This window comes from Lagopus leucura, unplaced genomic scaffold, assembly GCF_019238085.1.
Source record: "Lagopus leucura isolate 7727_CA_CO unplaced genomic scaffold, USGS_WTPT01 Super-Scaffold_100027, whole genome shotgun sequence".
Lineage (NCBI taxonomy): Eukaryota > Metazoa > Chordata > Aves > Galliformes > Phasianidae > Lagopus > Lagopus leucura.
In genome coordinates, this window is record NW_024962278.1 from 398694 (window position 1) to 416276 (window position 17583).

The window sequence follows — 17583 nt, forward strand, 5'->3', positions numbered from 1 at the left end:
GGAGGAGGAGGAGGTGAGCCACTCACAGGGAGGGTCTGGGGGAGGGCGGTGTAGGCATGGCAGGATTGAATCAAACCAGAATTCTGAATTAAACCACAAAGCATAACTGAGGGCTGGACAGCTGCGCAGAGCGTCAGCCGGATGCAGGTGCATCGGCCGCGCATGGGTGCCCGGGGTTGATACCTCCTGTGCCCGCCCCTGTTGCTTCCAGCATGGCTCAGCAGTGCCAGGGCAGCAGCATGCAGGCAGTGCTGGTGCTGTGTGTGGCCCTCAGCCTGGCAGCAAGAACGGGGGCCGAGAACGCTTGTGGGGACCCTGAGGCCCCATCCGCATCCCACAGCATCCCTGCGCCCCAGATGAGTGCTGAGGAGCGGCTCTCGCCCCACATGCCTGAAGCCCTGCGCTGTGATGCGTGCCACGCCATCGCCTTCCAGGTGCGGGGGAACATCCACCAGCAGCTCTGCACTGTGTCAAATGCTTCTGGCTGCTGGAGGGCGGATAAGGGGGGCACTGGGTTGGGAGCGGGGTCACGGTGCATGGAGAGGGGCTGTGACACATGCAGAGGTGTCATGGCACATGGAGAGAGGTTGTGGTGCACGGAGAGGGGTGGTGTTGCTTTTAGAGGGGTCAGGGCTCATGGAGAGGGGGGTCATGGCCACATCATGGTCACTTTCTCCTCAATTCCTGCCCCAGTTGGAGGGGCGGCTGAGCCGTGCGGAGGCGAAGCAGGGCAGGAAGGCGCTGAGCGAGTCAGACTACATGGAGGTGCTGGAGCAGAGCTGCTCGCAGGACTGGGAGCTGTGAGTGGTGCAACCCTTCCGCAGAGTGCAGTGGGTGGTTGGGCCGTGGGAGCAGACCCCAACCTCACGTCCCCCTGCAGTTACCGCGTGCAGGAGCTGAGAGGAGAGCGGCGGTTGATGGGGCCGGGCCTGCCAGGACAGGAGGCAATGAGCGTGGCAGTGATGGGGGGGCCGTGGCCGGGCAGGTGAGCACTGCAGGGATGGGGGAGGACACGGGAACACTCCACATCCCGACGCTTCCCACTGCCTGCAGGCTGGCCAAGATGTGCCACAGCCTTGTGGGCGAGCACAGCGAGGAGCAGCTGTATGGAGCGCACCGACGGGGTCCCACCGCTCTGCGGGAGCTGCTGTGCCACGGCAAGAAGGGGCCGTGCACCCACCTGGGGGGGTCCAAGGCAGGGGGCTCGGCCCCCCCCAAGGCACTGCAGAATGAGCTGTAGCCAGCGGCCTTCATGTGCCGTCACTGTGGATGGTTAATGCTTAATGCCTGACGACCTTTGGAGCCAACCGCGTACTGCAGCACCGGACACACGCAGAGGGGACGCCGAGGGAGGTGGCACTGCCGGCACCATGCCGGGGACGCCGGGCTGCTGCTGCCGCCATCCCAGCTCCGCATCTGTTTGCACTCGTGGGGACATCCCCAGTGGCACCCGTGCCCCAATCCTGCTGTTACTCTGTAACCCTCCACCTTAATGTTTGACCAAAGTGGCGTGGGCGGCGGTGCCAGCCCTAATTAAAGCAGTTAATCGCTCATCCCTCACCACCACCACACTCCCTGGTTTCACAACCCGCAGAGTAAAGTCCTCCCCGGCACAATATAAGCCACCGCGCGGTGACATCCCTGCACTGCCCAGGATGGGAACCCGCTCGGGAGAACTGCCCCAGCCCCAGGTGACCGCGGCTCTGACCCCGACCCCTTCACCCGTCCCCATAGGGCATTGGGGAGGGGGCAGGTGGGGAGGGACACAGCACCTCGGGATGGCAAAGGGTGGGGGGAGCCCAAGGGGGGTGAGGCCCAGGGGACACACCAGGGAAGTGGTGGGACGCTGCGGTTGGAACACAGCACCTGTGGGGTGCTACGGTTGCCACGGGGACAGCGGGGACCCCACCACCATACACTGGGCCCCCTGGGGCAGCACCCAGGGGCCCAGAGCCCTGCGGGGGTGGCCGGGCGGTGTCCCCATGTCCCCAGGAGGCCGCAGCCGGGTTCCCATGGCACACCCGGCACAACACCGATCCACCCATTGCCTCTCTCTGCCGCCAGGACACCACCCCGGCCCTCCCCCCCTCTGACCCTCAGCGCCCCCCCGGGGCAGGCAGGGTGAGCACTGCCCCCATCCCTGTCCCTAAGCCCCCCGGGGCTGGCAGCGGGCTCAGCGCTTCCCCTTCAGCCGTACCCTCCCCAGGGCCCCGTGGCAGACCCTGGCCCTCCCCCGGCCCGGCGGCAGTTTGACATGCTGTACCAAATCGAGGACGTGCCCCCCTGGTATCTCTGCATCCTGTTGGGCTTCCAGGTACGGCACAGCCCCCACATCCCCAGAGCCTCCCACGGCTCCCCTCTGAGCCCCCCCACCGCTGCCCCCCCAGCACTACCTGACCTGCTTTAGCGGCACCATCGCCGTGCCCTTCCTGCTGGCTGAGAGCCTGTGCGTGGGCAAGGACCAGCTGACCGTCAGCTACCTCATCGGCACCATCTTCACCTGCGTCGGCATCACCACCCTCATCCAGACCACCGTGGGCATCAGGTAGGGCCGCTACTGCTGCCCCCGGCCCACATGCCTCCCAAGGGCTGCAGCCAACCCTCCCACCCCGCAGGCTGCCGCTGTTCCAGGCGAGCGCGCTGGCCTTCCTGGTGCCCGCCAAGGCCATCCTGGCACTGGAGAAGTGGCAGTGCCCACCTGAAGGTAGAACCAGAATGACACGATGGCAGCACGACACGCTGCCCGCCATCCCAGCGCTCACCTCCTCCCTTCTCCATCCCCAGAGCAGATCTATGGCAACTGGGTGCTGCCGCTCAACACCTCCCACATCTGGCAGCCCCGCATGCGGGAGGTACAGCCCAGCCCTGCCCCGTGTGGCCCCAATGCCGCCCCGCATCAGCTCACGTGTCACCCCGCAGATCCAGGGGGCCATCGTGGTGTCCAGCCTGGTGGAAGTGTTCATCGGGCTGCTGGGGCTGCCCGGCGCGCTGCTCAACTACATCGGGCCGCTCACCGTCACCCCCACCGTGTCCCTCATCGGCCTCTCCGTCTTCCAGGCTGCTGGTGATCGGGCCGGCTCGCACTGGGGCATCGCTGCGCTGTACGGCACCACGATGAGCACGTGGATGGTTTTCAGGCCCTTGTGCCAACGCTGCGGGTGGCACCGGAGGCACCTGGTGATCCCTGGCGTCCTCAGGGCCCTCTGCTCTCCGCAGGTCCATCGTTCTCATCGTGCTCTTTGCGCAGTACCTGCGGAACGTCACCGTGCGCCTGCCCGGGTTCCGCTGGGGACACGGCTTCGTCCTGCTGCGTGTGCAGATCTTCAAGATGTTCCCTGTAGGGATGGGGCTGGGGAGGCGCTGAGGAGCACTGCTGTGGGTTTCCCCCCACACACACACATCCCCATCGCTGCCTGCAGATCATCCTGGCCATCATGGTGATGTGGCTGCTCTGCTACGTGCTGACACGTACTGACGTGCTCCCCAGCAACCCTGAGGAGTACGGCTACAAGGCCCGGACGGACGCGCGTGGGAATATCCTCTCGGTGGCCCCCTGGTTCCGTTTCCCCTACCCCTGTGAGTGACCCACGGCGACACGGGCAGGGAGTGGGCACGGCCTCACCGGAGGCACACACCCCAAGGTGGTGGCACAGCCCCATGGCGGTGCTGCTCCCCTCAGGTCAGTGGGGGCTGCCTACAGTGACATCAGCAGCCGTGCTGGGCATGTTCAGTGCCACGCTGGCCGGCATCATCGAGTCCATCGGGGATTACTACTCCTGTGCGCGGCTGTCAGGAGCGCCTGCACCCCCGGTGCACGCCATCAACAGGTATGGCAATGCTGCGGGGATGGGGACATCACCCTGCACCCCGGCAGCACCCCACTGCCTGCGCCTGGCTCCCATTCTGTGCCCATGGCTGCTTCACGCTTCCACTTCCCGGTGGTGCAGGGCCACCTCCTCCCCACCGGCACACCCCCACACCTTGGGCACATCTCCAAAGCCGCCGCAGGGAACGGCACCCTCTGTTCATCCCCCAGGGGCATTTTCACAGAAGGCATCTCCTGCATCATCGCAGGGCTGATGGGAACCGGTAACGGCTCCACCTCCTCCAGCCCCAACATCGGGGTGCTGGGCATCACCAAGGTACCCCCCGATCTGCGCGCTCCCCATCCCCAGGGGGTCACAGCCACCTCCACGCACTGCCTGCGTCCCCCCGTGCAGGTGGGGAGCAGGAGGGTGATTCAGTACGGCGCTGGGATCATGCTCATCCTCGGCACCATCGGAAAGTTCACCGCGCTGTTCGCCTCGCTGCCCGACCCCATCCTTGGCGGGATGTTCTGCACGCTGTTTGGTAACTGCACTGCACAGGGAGCAGGGGGTGGCACTGGAGCTGCACTGAGGACTGTCCTGTCCTACAGCACTGCAGCTCCCACAGCACTTGGCCACATCTCTGCTTGCAGGCATGATCACGGCCGTCGGCCTCTCCAACCTGCAATTCGTTGACATGAACTCCTCCCGCAACCTCTTTGTGCTGGGCTTCTCCATGTTTTTTGGGCTGACGCTGCCCAACTACCTGGATGCCCACCCCAAGTCCATCGACACAGGTACCAGGAGCCCCTCACACTATTTGCCAGCAGCATCCTGGTGTGAAGGTGCTTAGGGCGAGCAGGGCAGATCTCTCAGTCCGTGCACCTTAACGCAGCTCTGCTCGCAAACCTGCAGCGGTAAGTGCACTTGTAGGGCAAATGTGACTGAAGTTGGGAAGGCAGCTCTAAGATGCAGCTCAGTGAACCTCAAAGCAGCACAGGAGAGCTTGCGAGTGGGCAGCGGCACCTCTGAACACCATGTGCCCGGCGTGGGAGGCAGCACACGCCATGAGCCCCGTGCTTCCCATCCCTGCACTCCCTGTCCCGCTCAGCCTGTCCCTCCCGCAGGCGTCCCCGAGCTGGACCAGATCCTGACGGTACTGCTGACCACCGAGATGTTTGTGGGAGGCACCCTGGCCTTCATCCTGGACAACACCATCCCAGGTACGTGCAGCGGGCCGGGCGCGGGGCTGGGGTGGGCATCCCAGCACACAGCAGCTGCGCCTGCTCACAGGGACACGGGAGGAGCGGGGACTGGTGCAGTGGAAGGCTGGTGCGCACGCAGACAGCACGGCCTCAGCCGATCTGAGGAGCTACGATTTCCCCTTTGGGATGAGCGCGGTGAGGAGGAGCCGCTGGCTGCGGCACGTGCCCATCTGCCCGCTCTTCACCGGCTTTGCCTGGCGGGCAAAGAAGAGCCACGCGGCAGATGACGGCGCGCAGGACGGCGCCGACGGGACGGCTGTCTGCACCAAGGTGTGACGGCGGCGGCTGCGGAGGGGCTGAGCCAAGCGCTGGGCTCCCATCACAGAGCACCGCCCGGGCTGCGAGCCCTCCGCTCCCAACGCAGCGCCGGGGGAAGGCGCTGCCTGTGGGAATGGCATTGGCTTGGTTTAGCGTGGGGCTGCCGTGACAGCAGGGCTCCCAGGTGCCGGCCTCAGTCCACGCTGCCTTGAGACGCGCTCAAAGCCCTGCTGCGGCTCAGCAGCTTCCATCGAGGCGCCGGGACCACCAGGCTGCGCCGTGCCCTTGGCTCCTGCAGGGCCGCACAGCAGATGCAGCTGGTGCTGCACCGGGTCCAGCAATCGGAGCGGTCCGTTTTAAGGTTATGCATTAAAGAAAATCCAAACCCACGGCCCCTGTCATTTCTGACAGTGTGCCCAGGTGGCCAAGAGGGCCAACGGCATCCTGGCCTGCATTAGAAATAGTGTGGCCAGCAGGAGCAGGGAGGTGATCATCCCCCTCTACGCAGCACTGGTGAGGCCGCACCTCGAGTACTGTGTTCAGTTTTGGGCCCCTCACTACAAAAAAGACATTGAGGCCCTGGAGCGTGTCCAGAGAAGGGCAACGAAACTGGTGGGGGGTCTGGAGCACAAGTCCTGTGAGGAGCGGCTGAAGGAGCTGGGATTGTTCAGTGTGGAGAAGAGGAGCTCAGGGGAGACCTCATTGCACTCTACAACTTCCTGAAGGGAGATTGTGGTGCAAAAGGGTCTGGCCTCTTCTCCCAGGCAAATAGTAGGACCCGAGGAAACGGCCAGAAGTTGTACCAGAGGAGGTTTAGGTTGGATATTAGGAGAAACTTTTTCTCTCAAAGGGTGGTCAGGCACTGGAATGGCTGCCCAGGGAGGTGGTGGAGTCGCCATCCCTGGCGGTGTTCAAGAGGCGCCTGGATGAGGAGCTACGAGAGATGGTTTAGTGCTTGTGGTACTGATAGGAATGGGAGGGGGGTTGGACTAGGTGATCTTGCAGGTCGTTTCCAACCTTGTGATTCTATGATTCTGACACCGGGTTTAATGCTGAAACCCAAAGCTGAAGGCAGCACTGGGTTGACGCAGCTCTGACACAGCCAGGCACAGGCAGCCTCTCCCTCCCTCCCCACCCCATGCAGAAGAGCACAAAGAGCGAAAGAGATCTCATGGGAGAAGATAAGGATGGTTTATCATAAAATCATATGACTTGGGTGGGAAGGGACCTCAAGGATCACCAAGTTCCAAACCCCTGCATCAGGAAGGCCTGCCAGCCCTTAGGTCAGATGTTACGTGAGTTTATCCGTAGCCTCATCCGACCTGGCCTTGAACATCTCCAGAGATGGGGCATCCACAGCCTCCCCAGCTGTGCCAGCACCTCACCACCCTCTCAGTGAAAAAATAAGTGAATAATAAGTGAAGGAAGGAACAGGAGGGAGATAACCAACAACATGAAGATCTGAGCAATCAAATGCAATCACTTGTCTCCTCCCATGGGCGCACTGGTGCCCAGCAGGCTCAGTAACGGAAGAGCCCTCCCACCAATTGGGCTGCACCAGCAACAGCCAGACCCCAACATTATCAGCACTGCTTCAGCCACAAACCCAAACACAGCACCCTTGGGAGAGCTGCAGAGAAAGATAACTGTCCCAGGCAAACACAGCACTGACACGAAACAATTCAAAGCCAGCAGTTCCTAAGAGCCAGGGGCTGACTACTTTGTTTCACTGCGCTGATTTGAGCACAAACTGACACAGAGCCAGGGATCATTCCAAACTCCTCATCTGGGGTTGAGCTCCTGGCTGGAAGCAGAGCCCTTCAGCACCTTCCCACTGACATCTACATGCCAGCTACGTGCCCCCAGCAGACACCACCACTGCATTCACTTCTCCAATAAACCCTTCTATGTTATGGAGTTGCCTGGGATAAGAACAAAGCACAAAAGCAAATCACAGCAAGCCTGGGTGTTTCGCAAGCTGGCTCCAACTGAAGCATTCAGCTGCCAAACGCCCAGAGCTCAGGGACAAGGGCTGCAAGCAAACCAGCTGCCAGCCCTGCAGGGACTCTGGTGGAACCCCAGCTTCAGCTCCAGTCAGCTGTATGTGGTGCTCTGCTATTCCCCAACCCATGTTTGGGAACTTGAACTTAAACAGTTTCCAAAAACAGCAGAAACACCAGAAGAGTTTTGCTACATCTGGGAAGGTCAGCAGATCTGGGAAAGGAAAAGGCAGCTCTGGGCCAGGGAAGCTAGGAGATGAGATGGGTGCTTTGCAGAGCAGCACTCAGCACATGTGAATGCTTTGGGAGAGCAGATTTGCCAGCTGGAGAAGACTGGCAAAGCAAATTGGTTCTGCTGTACTACTGGTGCAAAGGCAGTGCCTCTCTTCCTGCTGTACAGCACTGTGATTTTGTGATTTCTGAGGTGTTCCCATTTGGTTTACCCAGAGCTTAAGAGGAAAAAAAACCCATATATATATATATATATATGTATATATTAACAGGAAGGTTGGGCAAAGTTCTGATGCAAGAGTGGATCAAGGCCCCACCTGCAGGCTGCCAGGGGCTGCTGGCACATCACCCCATCCTGCAGCTCTGGGGCTTTATGACTGAGAGCACCCAGCTCCAGCTGCCCAGCCAGGGCCCCCCAAAGCCCGTGTCAAGCAGTGGGTTTTATATAGCGCCGTCAGCTGCTAACTGGAACTTCCTGTGCTGCCAAAAGAGTGGGGCTGAACAGGGATTAGCAGTGATGAGAACGCAGGAAAATATGCTCAGGCAAACACACAAAGCAGTCAGGCTTCATAGGAAGGGAAGGAAAAGCAGTCAGAGCCCCAGCTGAGATCGGTTCGGACTATCCTGCCACAAGCAGCCTTACAGACACCATATCTGACATGAACACAGAACCACAGAGACTGGAAGGGACCTCTGGAGATGCCCCAGTCCAAACTCTGGCACTGCAGGCTGCGCAGGGAGGCATCCAGGCTCTGGGTATCTCCAGAGGAAACTCCACAACCCCTCTAGGCAGGAGGAGGAATACGTTTCCCTGAGATGCACATTCACGAGACAGTCACCAAATCATTTCTACTATTATTTATTTTTTTAAATATTTTTGAAAAAATATAATTTTTTTACAATATTTTCAACTTAAACACTATTCACACTGAACACGTATGGCAGCTTAACCTACCCAAGTATGAAGTTTAAGAAGCCAAAACTGTTCTAGCTTTATTAAAAGAAAAAAAAAAACAAAACAAAAACAAAAGTCGTTGTGCTGTAGACTATTGTGTAGTGATGATTAAACAAAGCAAGGGAAAAGCACCACTCAAATCACTAATGCTAGGGTTTGCTTGGTTAAATCCAGCTATAATAAAGTTGTACGCTAAAAGTTACACAGACATTGCTATGTCCGCATGTGGGCTCTTGGAAGAAACTGTGATGAAACTCACATGTCCTGTAACATAATTAGGAAGTGAAAGATTGCTGACATGGTAACATACTGCGAGCACAGGGAATCCCTTCCTCCCCACCGCCGGGATGTCAGTTCAGTAGCTGAGATCTATGACTCTGTGCAGGTCTGTACGGTTTCTGTTACAGCTCAGGCTGCTCAAAAGAAGCATGAATATATATATATTTTTAAGGGGAAAATGTAACATTAGTAACAATACTGATAATTCAAAGAAAGTTAGCTAATCTGCGTAACAATCAGATCACCTTGCTTCCATTTTAAAGTTAAGGCATTATCAGGTGCGAACCAGCACCAGTTAGCACATCTTCAGTTAAAAACAGACCATCCAAAGCAAATTCCAAGTCCTACTTAAAAAGACAGAGTCTGCAGAAGGTTCATAAATGTGGTACTTTGTCTCAACTTGACTGGTGCTTCCTACCTCACTGTCTCCTTTGCAGAGAGCCAGGGCCCAATTATGTTTCCATTAAACTTTTGACAGATTTACTTAGTAACAGTCTCAGCACTTTTTATTGAGCATGCAAGACTAACAAAACTTTGGCAATGCATAAGTGTAACACAGTGACAAGAAGAGAGAGCTTTTACAATTAAATCTTCTAATACTGGCTTCACAGTGTGGAAATTGTGCTACATCCACCAAAAGAGGGCCCAGTCTACTCAAATATTTAAGTACTTCACCCCAGGAACAAACTCCTTTGCGTTTGGATTCAGATTACTCTTGACCTGAGGAAGGAAAAAACAGAACTCCAGTTGAATCATTATTTTCATCCTCTACTTCCAAACTGAAATACAGTTCCAGGAGGACAGCATTAAGGACATCCAGAGCACCAGGCACACCGTATGGCTTCTGCACACACAGAAAGCCTCTGCACTCACCAGGGAAGCACGCTCTGCTCGCACCTCCATTAGCCCCACCTGCACACTGCAGTCAGATGAGGGCTCAGTGAGTAACAAAACAAACAAGGCACGCAGCAGAACCAGCAACTGCCACTAATGCTGAAACAGCTTCTGAAGTTAAGTTAAATGCACCACAAGGCTTTTTGTTCTTAAGCAAGAGGAGACTTGCTCCAGGAACTTCAGCCACCCCTGGGAATTCAATGTATACAAGCACTGGATTGTTCAGTGCCTGTGTGCCCCCCCACAGGGCAGCAGCTCCCCTGGAGTCAGCGCTCTGCACTTACAGGTGGGCAGCCAGCACCCCCAAAATAAGCTACTCATTATTAAAAAAAACAACAAATAAAGAGAGGAGCAGGCTTTTCTGTTCTTGAGTCCCAAGCTGCCACCTGCAGCTGCTTAACCTTGGGAAAGGTTAAGGCTTGTATCTGAATTTCACAGCAGTTGTGTGATATGACTGCATGCTTTCTGTGCCGCACACCAGTAACGCCCCATTCCGTTAAGGAAAACTTGTACACACTGCCCTTTCAGTTAAGCTCCTTACTAAGAAGCTGTAGAGCAAGAAAGAGGGAAATAATCAGTTTACTTAGCTGCTTCCTCCTCTAGAATCTCTATAAAGAGATCTGCAATGGTACCAGTGATCCAAATCAGGCCCTGGAGTGATCTGTACCTACCTAATATGTAAGAGCTGACAAATGCAGAATTTAACTTGATGCAGTGCTGCCATGGCAGCTCAGTCAGAGCTCCACTCGCTGCCTCTCTCTCGTAATGAAGTATGCATGCCCAAACCCACTTGAATTTATGCCATGGCCTAAAAAAGGCACCACGTGGTTATAACGAAAACCACTGAACAGGTTTCATCACCTGGGGGAGCATACCTTACTCAGCTGCTGCACATTTCCCCTTCCATCACACATGGTTTAAGAGTCCCTGGCCTAACATAAAGGATTTTCTACTGCTATTATCAGCAACAAAAATCAGCCATGGATAAAGAGATGCCAAGTTTTAGAAATATGACAAGAAATGGAGTTTACCACCAGATCCTCCAGTGATGAGCTGTCACTGATAACAAGGTCATTGAACTGGTCCTGGATTTGATCCATTGTTTGTGGGAGATCACGGGCTGGAATAAACCATTCGTGCTCCTCCTCTTCTTCCAGCATCTCTTGGAAACAGCGCTCAATAAATTCTTCTTCCCACAACTCCTCTTCAATCTATTCAACGGGAAGAAAACGCCTTATCAGTGAAGCTACTGAAAGCTCACATCTTCCCTTCATTGTCTGCGCACCTAGCTGACCTCCTTTCTAGCCAAGCAACAGGACTTCTGGCAGAACACCACTGGTGCTACAAAGGCAAGCAGCTTTGTTTCTTTAATGTCAAGAAGTGCTTTGTCCCAGGAGCTTATGGCTGGAAGAGAACAGCAGCCCTAGCTGCTCAGGTAGAGCTTCCTGTGGGGAGCTTGCTATGAGCTCAAGGAGAGGCAGAACGTTGGTTCCAAGTGACAGAACCCACTGGAAGGGAACCAGGGGCGACACACACAGCTCTGCACATTCTGTAAGGCTCCCTGGGGAAAAAGCGACCGCCGGTCACCCGGAGCAGGGAGCAAGCAGCACCTCTCCCACACCTGTACATCTGCAGGGTGCAGCTCTTGCGGGTTCTTTATATGATGTGAGCAGTTGTTGGGATTGCTGCCCTGCTGCACTAAAAGCAGGGCGGATCAACTGCTGCACAACTGATACGCGCGGCAAAGATTAAAGGCAGGTTTTGCTTGGCTGTTCAGTAAACAAGCTTTGGGTGTTGATCCTGACAAACTTTCCATGTCCCGCATCAGAGCTCAAGAGAGGAAAGCTGGGAAATAGAAGCTGAGTTGCCAAAAGTGAGTGAGTAAAAAAAAGATTCAGAACACATTCATTCAGTGGAAGCTTAAGTAAGTTCTCTTATTCGTCCTTCACTCTCAAATCACACATGCACTCAATCCTCAAGTGGAAATTCAGTCACATTCCTGAAGCTAGTGTCAGAGCTCAGGATTCCCACAGACTGAGGCTCCCAGTGATTGGGAACACACACACCAGCTCACTTAGTGCTCAAGATGCACAACTTCTGGGGAACAGGGACTCGCACCGCATGCTCTAAGTGACTGTGCAGAGAATTCAAACCCCACGAGACACTGACTTATCAGTTTCCCTGCTGGTAAAGCAGCCCAGCAAGGGGCAGCAGCCTCCAGCCAATCCTTCCTGTGAAGGTTCTCCATCCTGTGTGTGTGGGCAAAAGGAAGCTGTGGGCACACAGCCACAAGCTTGTGTTACAGCAGGGCTTGTCCAGCTCCAGGTTTTTGTTACACGGATGCATACCTACACGTGCTGCCAATCTAGAAGTCACAAATGCTTAATCCCCAAATGTCTCTCAGTTAATGTTGCTCATTTGTATCCTCCAGCTCCTAATTAACTCGTTCAGCTTCTCACAATGGGACATGCCTCCAAAGAGGAGCACATCACACAGCACCTGCCTGCTGCGTCCTCGCCTCCTCCCCACTGGCCTGCTCTCTGAAAACAGTGCACCTGAAAAGCAGTTCATCTGCCACCCACCTCCCAGCTCATTCCCCAGGTGCTATGCTAGTTGCAGCACAGTCCCTGAGGAGGAAAAACCCACCCAACAGGAAGCAGCACTGAGACCATCCTGACACTCGCAAAAGAGAAATTTTTTTTGTGAGCAGCCTGAATTTCAGATTAGCTGGGTGCCCTAAGGAGGGGGCTGCAGACATATTGTTTCCTAAGCTCCACTTCTGAGCACATTCAGACTGTATGTACAGAGAAAGCAGCAACCTGAGTACAAAGACCAAGTAATTATTAAGAGAAGGGCAACAGAAAGAGGTGAGCTCCTCCCTGCCTCCTAACAGAGAGAAAATTGTGCCCAGGTGTAAGGTGGAAGCAAAAGTCAAGGCTTCCTTCCAACCAGGTTGTGAAGACCAGCTCTAAGTTACTTTCATGTTAATTAAGTGTTAAGCAACCCTACCAGGACTTAAGCATTAAGTCACCTAACAACTACGTCCATCAAGTTCTGTTGAAGAGCAGCCCTGCTGGCGAGGCAGGTAAGCACCTGAATGCAGCCAGCTCCAAACTGCAGCTGGCATGTTTGTGCTTGTGAAACCAGAGCAGCTCGGCAGCCCAGTGAGACCAGTCCCTGCTGAAGTGCCATGTAAAGACTGTCAGCTATACATCTTCCTCCCACCTGCAGAAGTGAGGAATTAATGGACACTTCAGAACAGCCTGCACCTCCCCCACTTTCACCAAGATTACAGACAATAAGTATAAGGAAAAAAAAGTGAAGGAAGCATTAGTTTGTTGCCCAGGACCATTCTAGCAAACCCATCTGAAATCCCACCACAAAAGGATTCCCAGCCCTGCACCCCAGTCAGCAGGCACAGCACCACTCCCTGCAGCTACAACACAGCAAGGCGAAGCACGGGGCACTGAGAGAGGGAAAGGACTTGCCTGCCTGTTAAATTCCTCTTCGTTCTCCATCCACATGTACTCCGCAAAGGGATTGTCATCTTCGTGAGAATGACCATTGATGATCACATCTTCACTGATGATGCTCGGGCTAGTACTGCTGCGACTGGGATCTTTCATGGCTGCCTCTTTGATTTGAAGTCTGCAATTAAGAAATGCAGTAATTAAAGACGTGCACATTCGCCCGTCGCCCCGCCCATGGAGGGCTGCACCTCCACATGAAGGTGCAGGTGGCTGTGCTGTGTGATGGCACCCAGATAACACGCACAGCAAGGTGCTCTGCTGAGGGCCAGGGCTCAGCACACCGCCGAGCCATTCCAGAGACTTCCCCAACTCAAACCTCAGCACCAAGGCTGAGGCAAAGTGATAAAATGGAGGCAGCAAGCTGGTGTGCCTGCCCACAGGCACTGCGGGACAAAACCCAACCCGACTTTGTCTTTTTCACAACAGTACTGCAGCTTTACCATCAGGCTCACAAAGCATTCAAGTTCAGAGACCCATCTGCTGACATCCTGTGCTCTGCACCAAAAACATCTGTGCTGTCATGAGGCAATCCTATTGTTCTTCCTACAGCCAGCGTTCCTATCTCCACTTAAGCGCGAAGAGCTGAGCACTGCTTGGAACTCAGACTGGCAGCATTGAGTACTTTGACAGCAGCCCACAGCAATGACATTTAACAGTCAGACTTGAGTGGTTTGGTGTATTTTCAGGAGCTGTGCTCACCAGCAGCCCAGCCCTGCCTCACGTGGGCACAGCCAAGCTGTAACAGCGGCCGCAGTGACCGGTACCCATTTCCAGTTTGGGAGCAAACAGTACCACCAATCTGCCATCAGTGCAGCACTGAGAAAAATTCGTTTGTATCTTATTCTCAAATCAACATCTTAGCTGTCTTACACATCAGAAATGACTTAGTTACAACAGATAGTTGCTTCTCCCACTATCTACCATATACACAACAGAGAAGCCTCTAATGCTGTTACAGTACTGGGGCTTCTCATGCTGAAATACAAAGGGAAAACATGAGCCACTGCTGTCCCTAATATCTACAGACCTGCCACATCCCAGTGCCCAGCTGAGGAGAGCACAAAGAAAAGGACCCTGCTGACTTTACTCCACTCGTGGGTCCTAATTCAAAGGCAAACCTGCATGCAGAAGTCAGTTCAGCTCCCCGGCAGGGCAACAAATGAGACCCAAATGGGTACTTCAGCAACAGAATGCAAATCTCTATTGATGCCCTTTCCAAACAGACCTGCAAGGGACTACAGGCAGTGCTCAACACAAACCTGGAAAAGGCACCGCATGTAACACCCCAACTCAAGCCCGAAATGGCTTTAAGCAGCTTCAGCTGTTCTTCAGCTCACACACCATATGGACTGGAAGAAATAAAAGACTGCAGTCTAAAAAGCCTACTTTTAAAATATATATATATAATTAGCATGTATTTTCTCATGCTTTTTATGAAGCACGCACCGGGCCTCCTGCACACCACCACGTGCTGCAGGTGAAATAATGCCTCAGCAATGTATGGCACTCAGGCCAAACTCCAGGGAGCTTCTGTGCAGAGAACACTGCACCCAGAAAAGTTCATAAAGGCTGAAACAAACACAAAACAACGACTGTAAAACCCTGAAAGGTTAATGTGTTGAAGCACAAAGAGCTTTCCTAGTTCCTAAACACTGGAGCAGAACGAGCTCTTTGGTTTTGGAGAGGGAAGATGAGCAGTGCTTCGTGTTTGGACTGAACTCCTTCCATTATTGCTCAAGGACAACGTGGCTGATCCTCAAGAAAGATCCAGAGCTCTGACTGAATGTTTGAAGTTCCAGATGATGCCCTAAGTCTGCTAATTAGCATATATATATATGTGCATTTTTTTCAACAGGCACACATGTAAGCACTTATCCTGCACTAATAGCCACTAAGCCCCAGGCCAGAGCCTTAGTCACAGCAGCGCTGGCCCTTTGATTTTCTGTAACTCACAAGACATTGCTGTTTCCCCACTCCAGTCAGCAGCCAGCCTGCGCTCGGCTGTGAGGATGAGATCAGCCTCAGCTGTTTCAGGGCCATTAGGTGCAGGCAGCCCCGAGCAGAGTGCAGCGTTAGCCCTGAGAAAAGGCAGCACCTAAAGTGGCTGCTGTAGGAAACAGTGCAGGAACCACTGCAGTGTGAATAGGAATGGATACACCTATCATCTGGAAATGGGTGCAGAGCAAAGGATCTAAAGCCCTGTGCGCTGCAACGGGACAAATAGCATCAGTAGTGCTATGAAATAGAGAAGTGGAGCGTTCCGCTATGGTGATGTAAGATATAGCTCCGAACTGTCCTGGGATGGGGCTGGGGAGAGTGCAAGTGTTTAAGGAAAGACTCAGGAAAAAAAAATAACTAAGAGAACTGAGAAATTGCCTCTAAAGAATGGAACTTCCAGCAGAGCACACCGCTCTGTGCAGGACGGGCAGCACAGACCTGTGGCTGCCAATGGAGCTGTGCCCACAGCCCTGCCCGAGCTGCACTGAGGAGCGCTCAAAGGCCAACAACAAAGGAATGCGATCTGACACCTACTGCCGATAGGAAGGTGTGAGTCCACATGGCAGGGCCCCGAGTCGCGATAATACAAAGGGAAAAAGACAAAAAGGAAGGGAAGCCAAACACGAAACAGAAGGGGAGAAAAAAAAAAAAGCCAAAGAAATAAAGAAGAGAACTAAAGGGAGAGAACAAAAGACAGCGGGAAATCAAAGCGCACACAGACGGAAAGCAAGAAGAGGGAACATAAAGACGTGAAGGACAACGACAGAACCCGGCGCCTCCCGCCCCGCGGCTGCGGCCCCGACAGCGCCGCCGCCTCCAGACGCGCAGGGGCCGCCTCGCGCGGAGCCAACGCGGCCCCTCGGCCCCGGGCAGCGCCGCGCTCGCCGCAGGGGCGGGGCGGCGGGCTTTGTTCGCCCACAGGGCCGCCCCCGCGCGGCGGGAGGGGCCGGGTCCCGTCAGGCCGCGCGCCGCGGAGCCCCCCCCGCGCGGCGGAGCCCCGGATGAGCGCCGCAGAACAATGGAGGCGGCGCCGCGGGAGCCTCCGCCGGCGGGGGGCGCCCAGCCCGGCACCGCCTCACGGGGACGGGGCGGCGGAACGGCGGGAGGGAAGGAGGCGGGGCGGCCTTCGCGCTCGCGCCCCGCGGCGAGCCCAAGCCGCGACCCCGCGCCGCTCACCTGCGCGCTGAGGGAAGGCCGCGTCGCGCCGCCGGCTCCGAGCTGCTCCGCGCCGCTGCGCTCCGCTCCTTGCCCGCCGCCCCGCTCCGCTCCCCTCCCAGCGCCGCAGCCCCGCCGGACGTGAAATCACTTCCGCTACCTGCGTGACCTCACAGGCCGCGCCCCCCCTACCCCGGAAGTGGCGGCGGGCGCGGAGCCGCCGTGGCCGGGGTGCGGCGCGCCGCGTGCTGGGAGCTGTAGTCCTCGCGCCGCGCGGCATGCCGGGAGCTCTCGACGGGCGGCCATTTCGCGGGGCGCACCGCGGGGCACGCCGGGAAACGTAGTACCGGCAGCAGGGCGAGCCGCCATCTTGTGGCGTTGCCAAGGAGGTCTCACATCTGTCAGAGGCGGCTTCTACTTATCTCTGTGTTCAGCGAGTCAAAGGTCTTCGGTGCACCTCCGCAGAACTACACGTGTAGCAGAGAACAAACCGCCTCAGGAACTGCTTTTCTCAGTAAACTCATACGTGAAAGTTCACATGCAGATCGCTAAGGCTGCATCCAGCTTTTCGCTCTGGTAGGCTTCCCCTCCACCCTCTGCGCACAAGCAGCAGACCAACGCCATCCTGCAGCCAAGCGTGCCCCGGGCATCTCTTCACGATTAAGCACTTCTGAAGCCTTCCTTTCATCAGGCATCAGCACAATGCATACATGCAAAGGCCAGAGAGAGAACGCATGAGAAAACATTTCTCAGCAGGACAAGGACAGACCATCAGTAACCCCTCTTATTTCATTCTGCTGGCCCACAGAAGGCAATGGATGTTCGTGGTGTGAGAGCAGAGCTTGCACCACCCCGCTCACATCGTTAGGTGCTGCAGCCGTGCGACAGATGGCAGCAGAGGGGCACTGACCAAACGGTGCCTGACACGGGAGCGCACATGAAGCAAAGGCGTGGAACTGAATTCCTGCTAGTGGAAATAATTGCACTCAGTAACAATAAGCACTGCTTGGTGAACGTCTATGGAGACCAAGCAGTAGAAGTGAGCAGAGTTGGACTTCACGAGCAATGTCTTCCTAGCAATGACACTGCCGCAGCAGCTGTGAAACAGTGGGTTACCTTTGCGTATGCCGAGTTGAGTGCCTGCAAGCTTTCTTTCTTTGCTGATTAAAACACGTAGCTAATGGTTGGCAACTACATCAAAAAATAGTGTTT

General features: G+C 55.5%; 3 protein-coding genes across 4 annotated transcripts; 2 read left to right on the forward strand and 1 right to left on the reverse strand.

The window, feature by feature from the left end:
* Window positions 1–220: 220 nt before the first annotated feature.
* On the forward strand, window positions 221–1581 carry MZB1 (marginal zone B and B1 cell specific protein). Its single transcript, XM_042880775.1, has 4 exons — window positions 221–434; window positions 694–800; window positions 881–985; window positions 1054–1581. Exons 1-4 carry the CDS (start codon window positions 240–242, stop codon window positions 1238–1240), a joined length of 594 nt encoding a protein of 197 aa, XP_042736709.1. The 5' UTR covers window positions 221–239; the 3' UTR covers window positions 1241–1581.
* Window positions 1582–1600: 19 nt separating this feature from the next.
* SLC23A1 (solute carrier family 23 member 1) lies at window positions 1601–5721 on the forward strand. Of its 2 annotated transcripts, none has more exons than XM_042880774.1 (15): window positions 1601–1691; window positions 2065–2121; window positions 2207–2314; window positions 2388–2545; window positions 2616–2704; window positions 2785–2852; window positions 2920–3101; window positions 3217–3337; window positions 3420–3576; window positions 3701–3827; window positions 4037–4142; window positions 4221–4350; window positions 4460–4603; window positions 4934–5029; window positions 5100–5721. In XM_042880774.1, the coding sequence occupies exons 1-15, from the start codon at window positions 1656–1658 to the stop codon at window positions 5345–5347; spliced, it is 1827 nt and encodes a 608-aa protein (XP_042736708.1). In that variant the 5' UTR covers window positions 1601–1655; the 3' UTR covers window positions 5348–5721. The 2 variants fall into 2 exon arrangements, with proteins under 2 accessions (XP_042736708.1, XP_042736706.1); XM_042880772.1 differs by having other exon boundaries at window positions 1603–1691; window positions 3680–3827.
* Window positions 5722–8403: 2682 nt separating this feature from the next.
* On the reverse strand, window positions 8404–16463 carry PAIP2 (poly(A) binding protein interacting protein 2). The gene is made up of 4 exons (XM_042880760.1): window positions 16393–16463; window positions 13177–13336; window positions 10720–10899; window positions 8404–9514 (listed from the first exon to the last, which is right to left on the reverse strand). The coding sequence occupies exons 2-4, from the start codon at window positions 13312–13314 to the stop codon at window positions 9449–9451; spliced, it is 384 nt and encodes a 127-aa protein (XP_042736694.1). The 5' UTR covers window positions 13315–13336; window positions 16393–16463; the 3' UTR covers window positions 8404–9448.
* Window positions 16464–17583: the final 1120 nt, after the last annotated feature.

Bases quoted from the DNA above. Each gene is read 5' to 3' on its own strand.
- SLC23A1 (XM_042880772.1), top strand. From the start codon at position 1,656: ATGGGAACCCGCTCGGGAGAACTGCCCCAGCCCCAG. The intron at 2,122-2,206 runs GTGAGCACTGCC...TACCCTCCCCAG, and splicing joins GCCCCCCCGGGGCAGGCAGG to GGCCCCGTGGCAGACCCTGG. The intron at 3,577-3,679 runs GTGAGTGACCCA...TGCTCCCCTCAG, and splicing joins GTTCCGTTTCCCCTACCCCT to GTCAGTGGGGGCTGCCTACA.
- PAIP2 (XM_042880760.1), bottom strand. From the start codon at position 13,314: ATGAAAGATCCCAGTCGCAGCAGTACTAGCCCGAGCATCATCAGTGAA. The intron at 10,900-13,176 runs GCAAGTCCTTTC...CCCGTTGAATAG, and splicing joins AAGAGGAATTTAACAGGCAG to ATTGAAGAGGAGTTGTGGGA. The intron at 9,515-10,719 runs GTAAACTCCATT...TTCCTTCCTCAG, and splicing joins CATCACTGGAGGATCTGGTG to GTCAAGAGTAATCTGAATCC.
- MZB1 (XM_042880775.1), top strand. From the start codon at position 240: ATGCAGGCAGTGCTGGTGCTGTGTGTGGCCCTCAGCCTGGCAGCAAGA. The intron at 435-693 runs GTGCGGGGGAAC...TTCCTGCCCCAG, and splicing joins GCCACGCCATCGCCTTCCAG to TTGGAGGGGCGGCTGAGCCG. The intron at 801-880 runs GTGAGTGGTGCA...GTCCCCCTGCAG, and splicing joins TGCTCGCAGGACTGGGAGCT to TTACCGCGTGCAGGAGCTGA.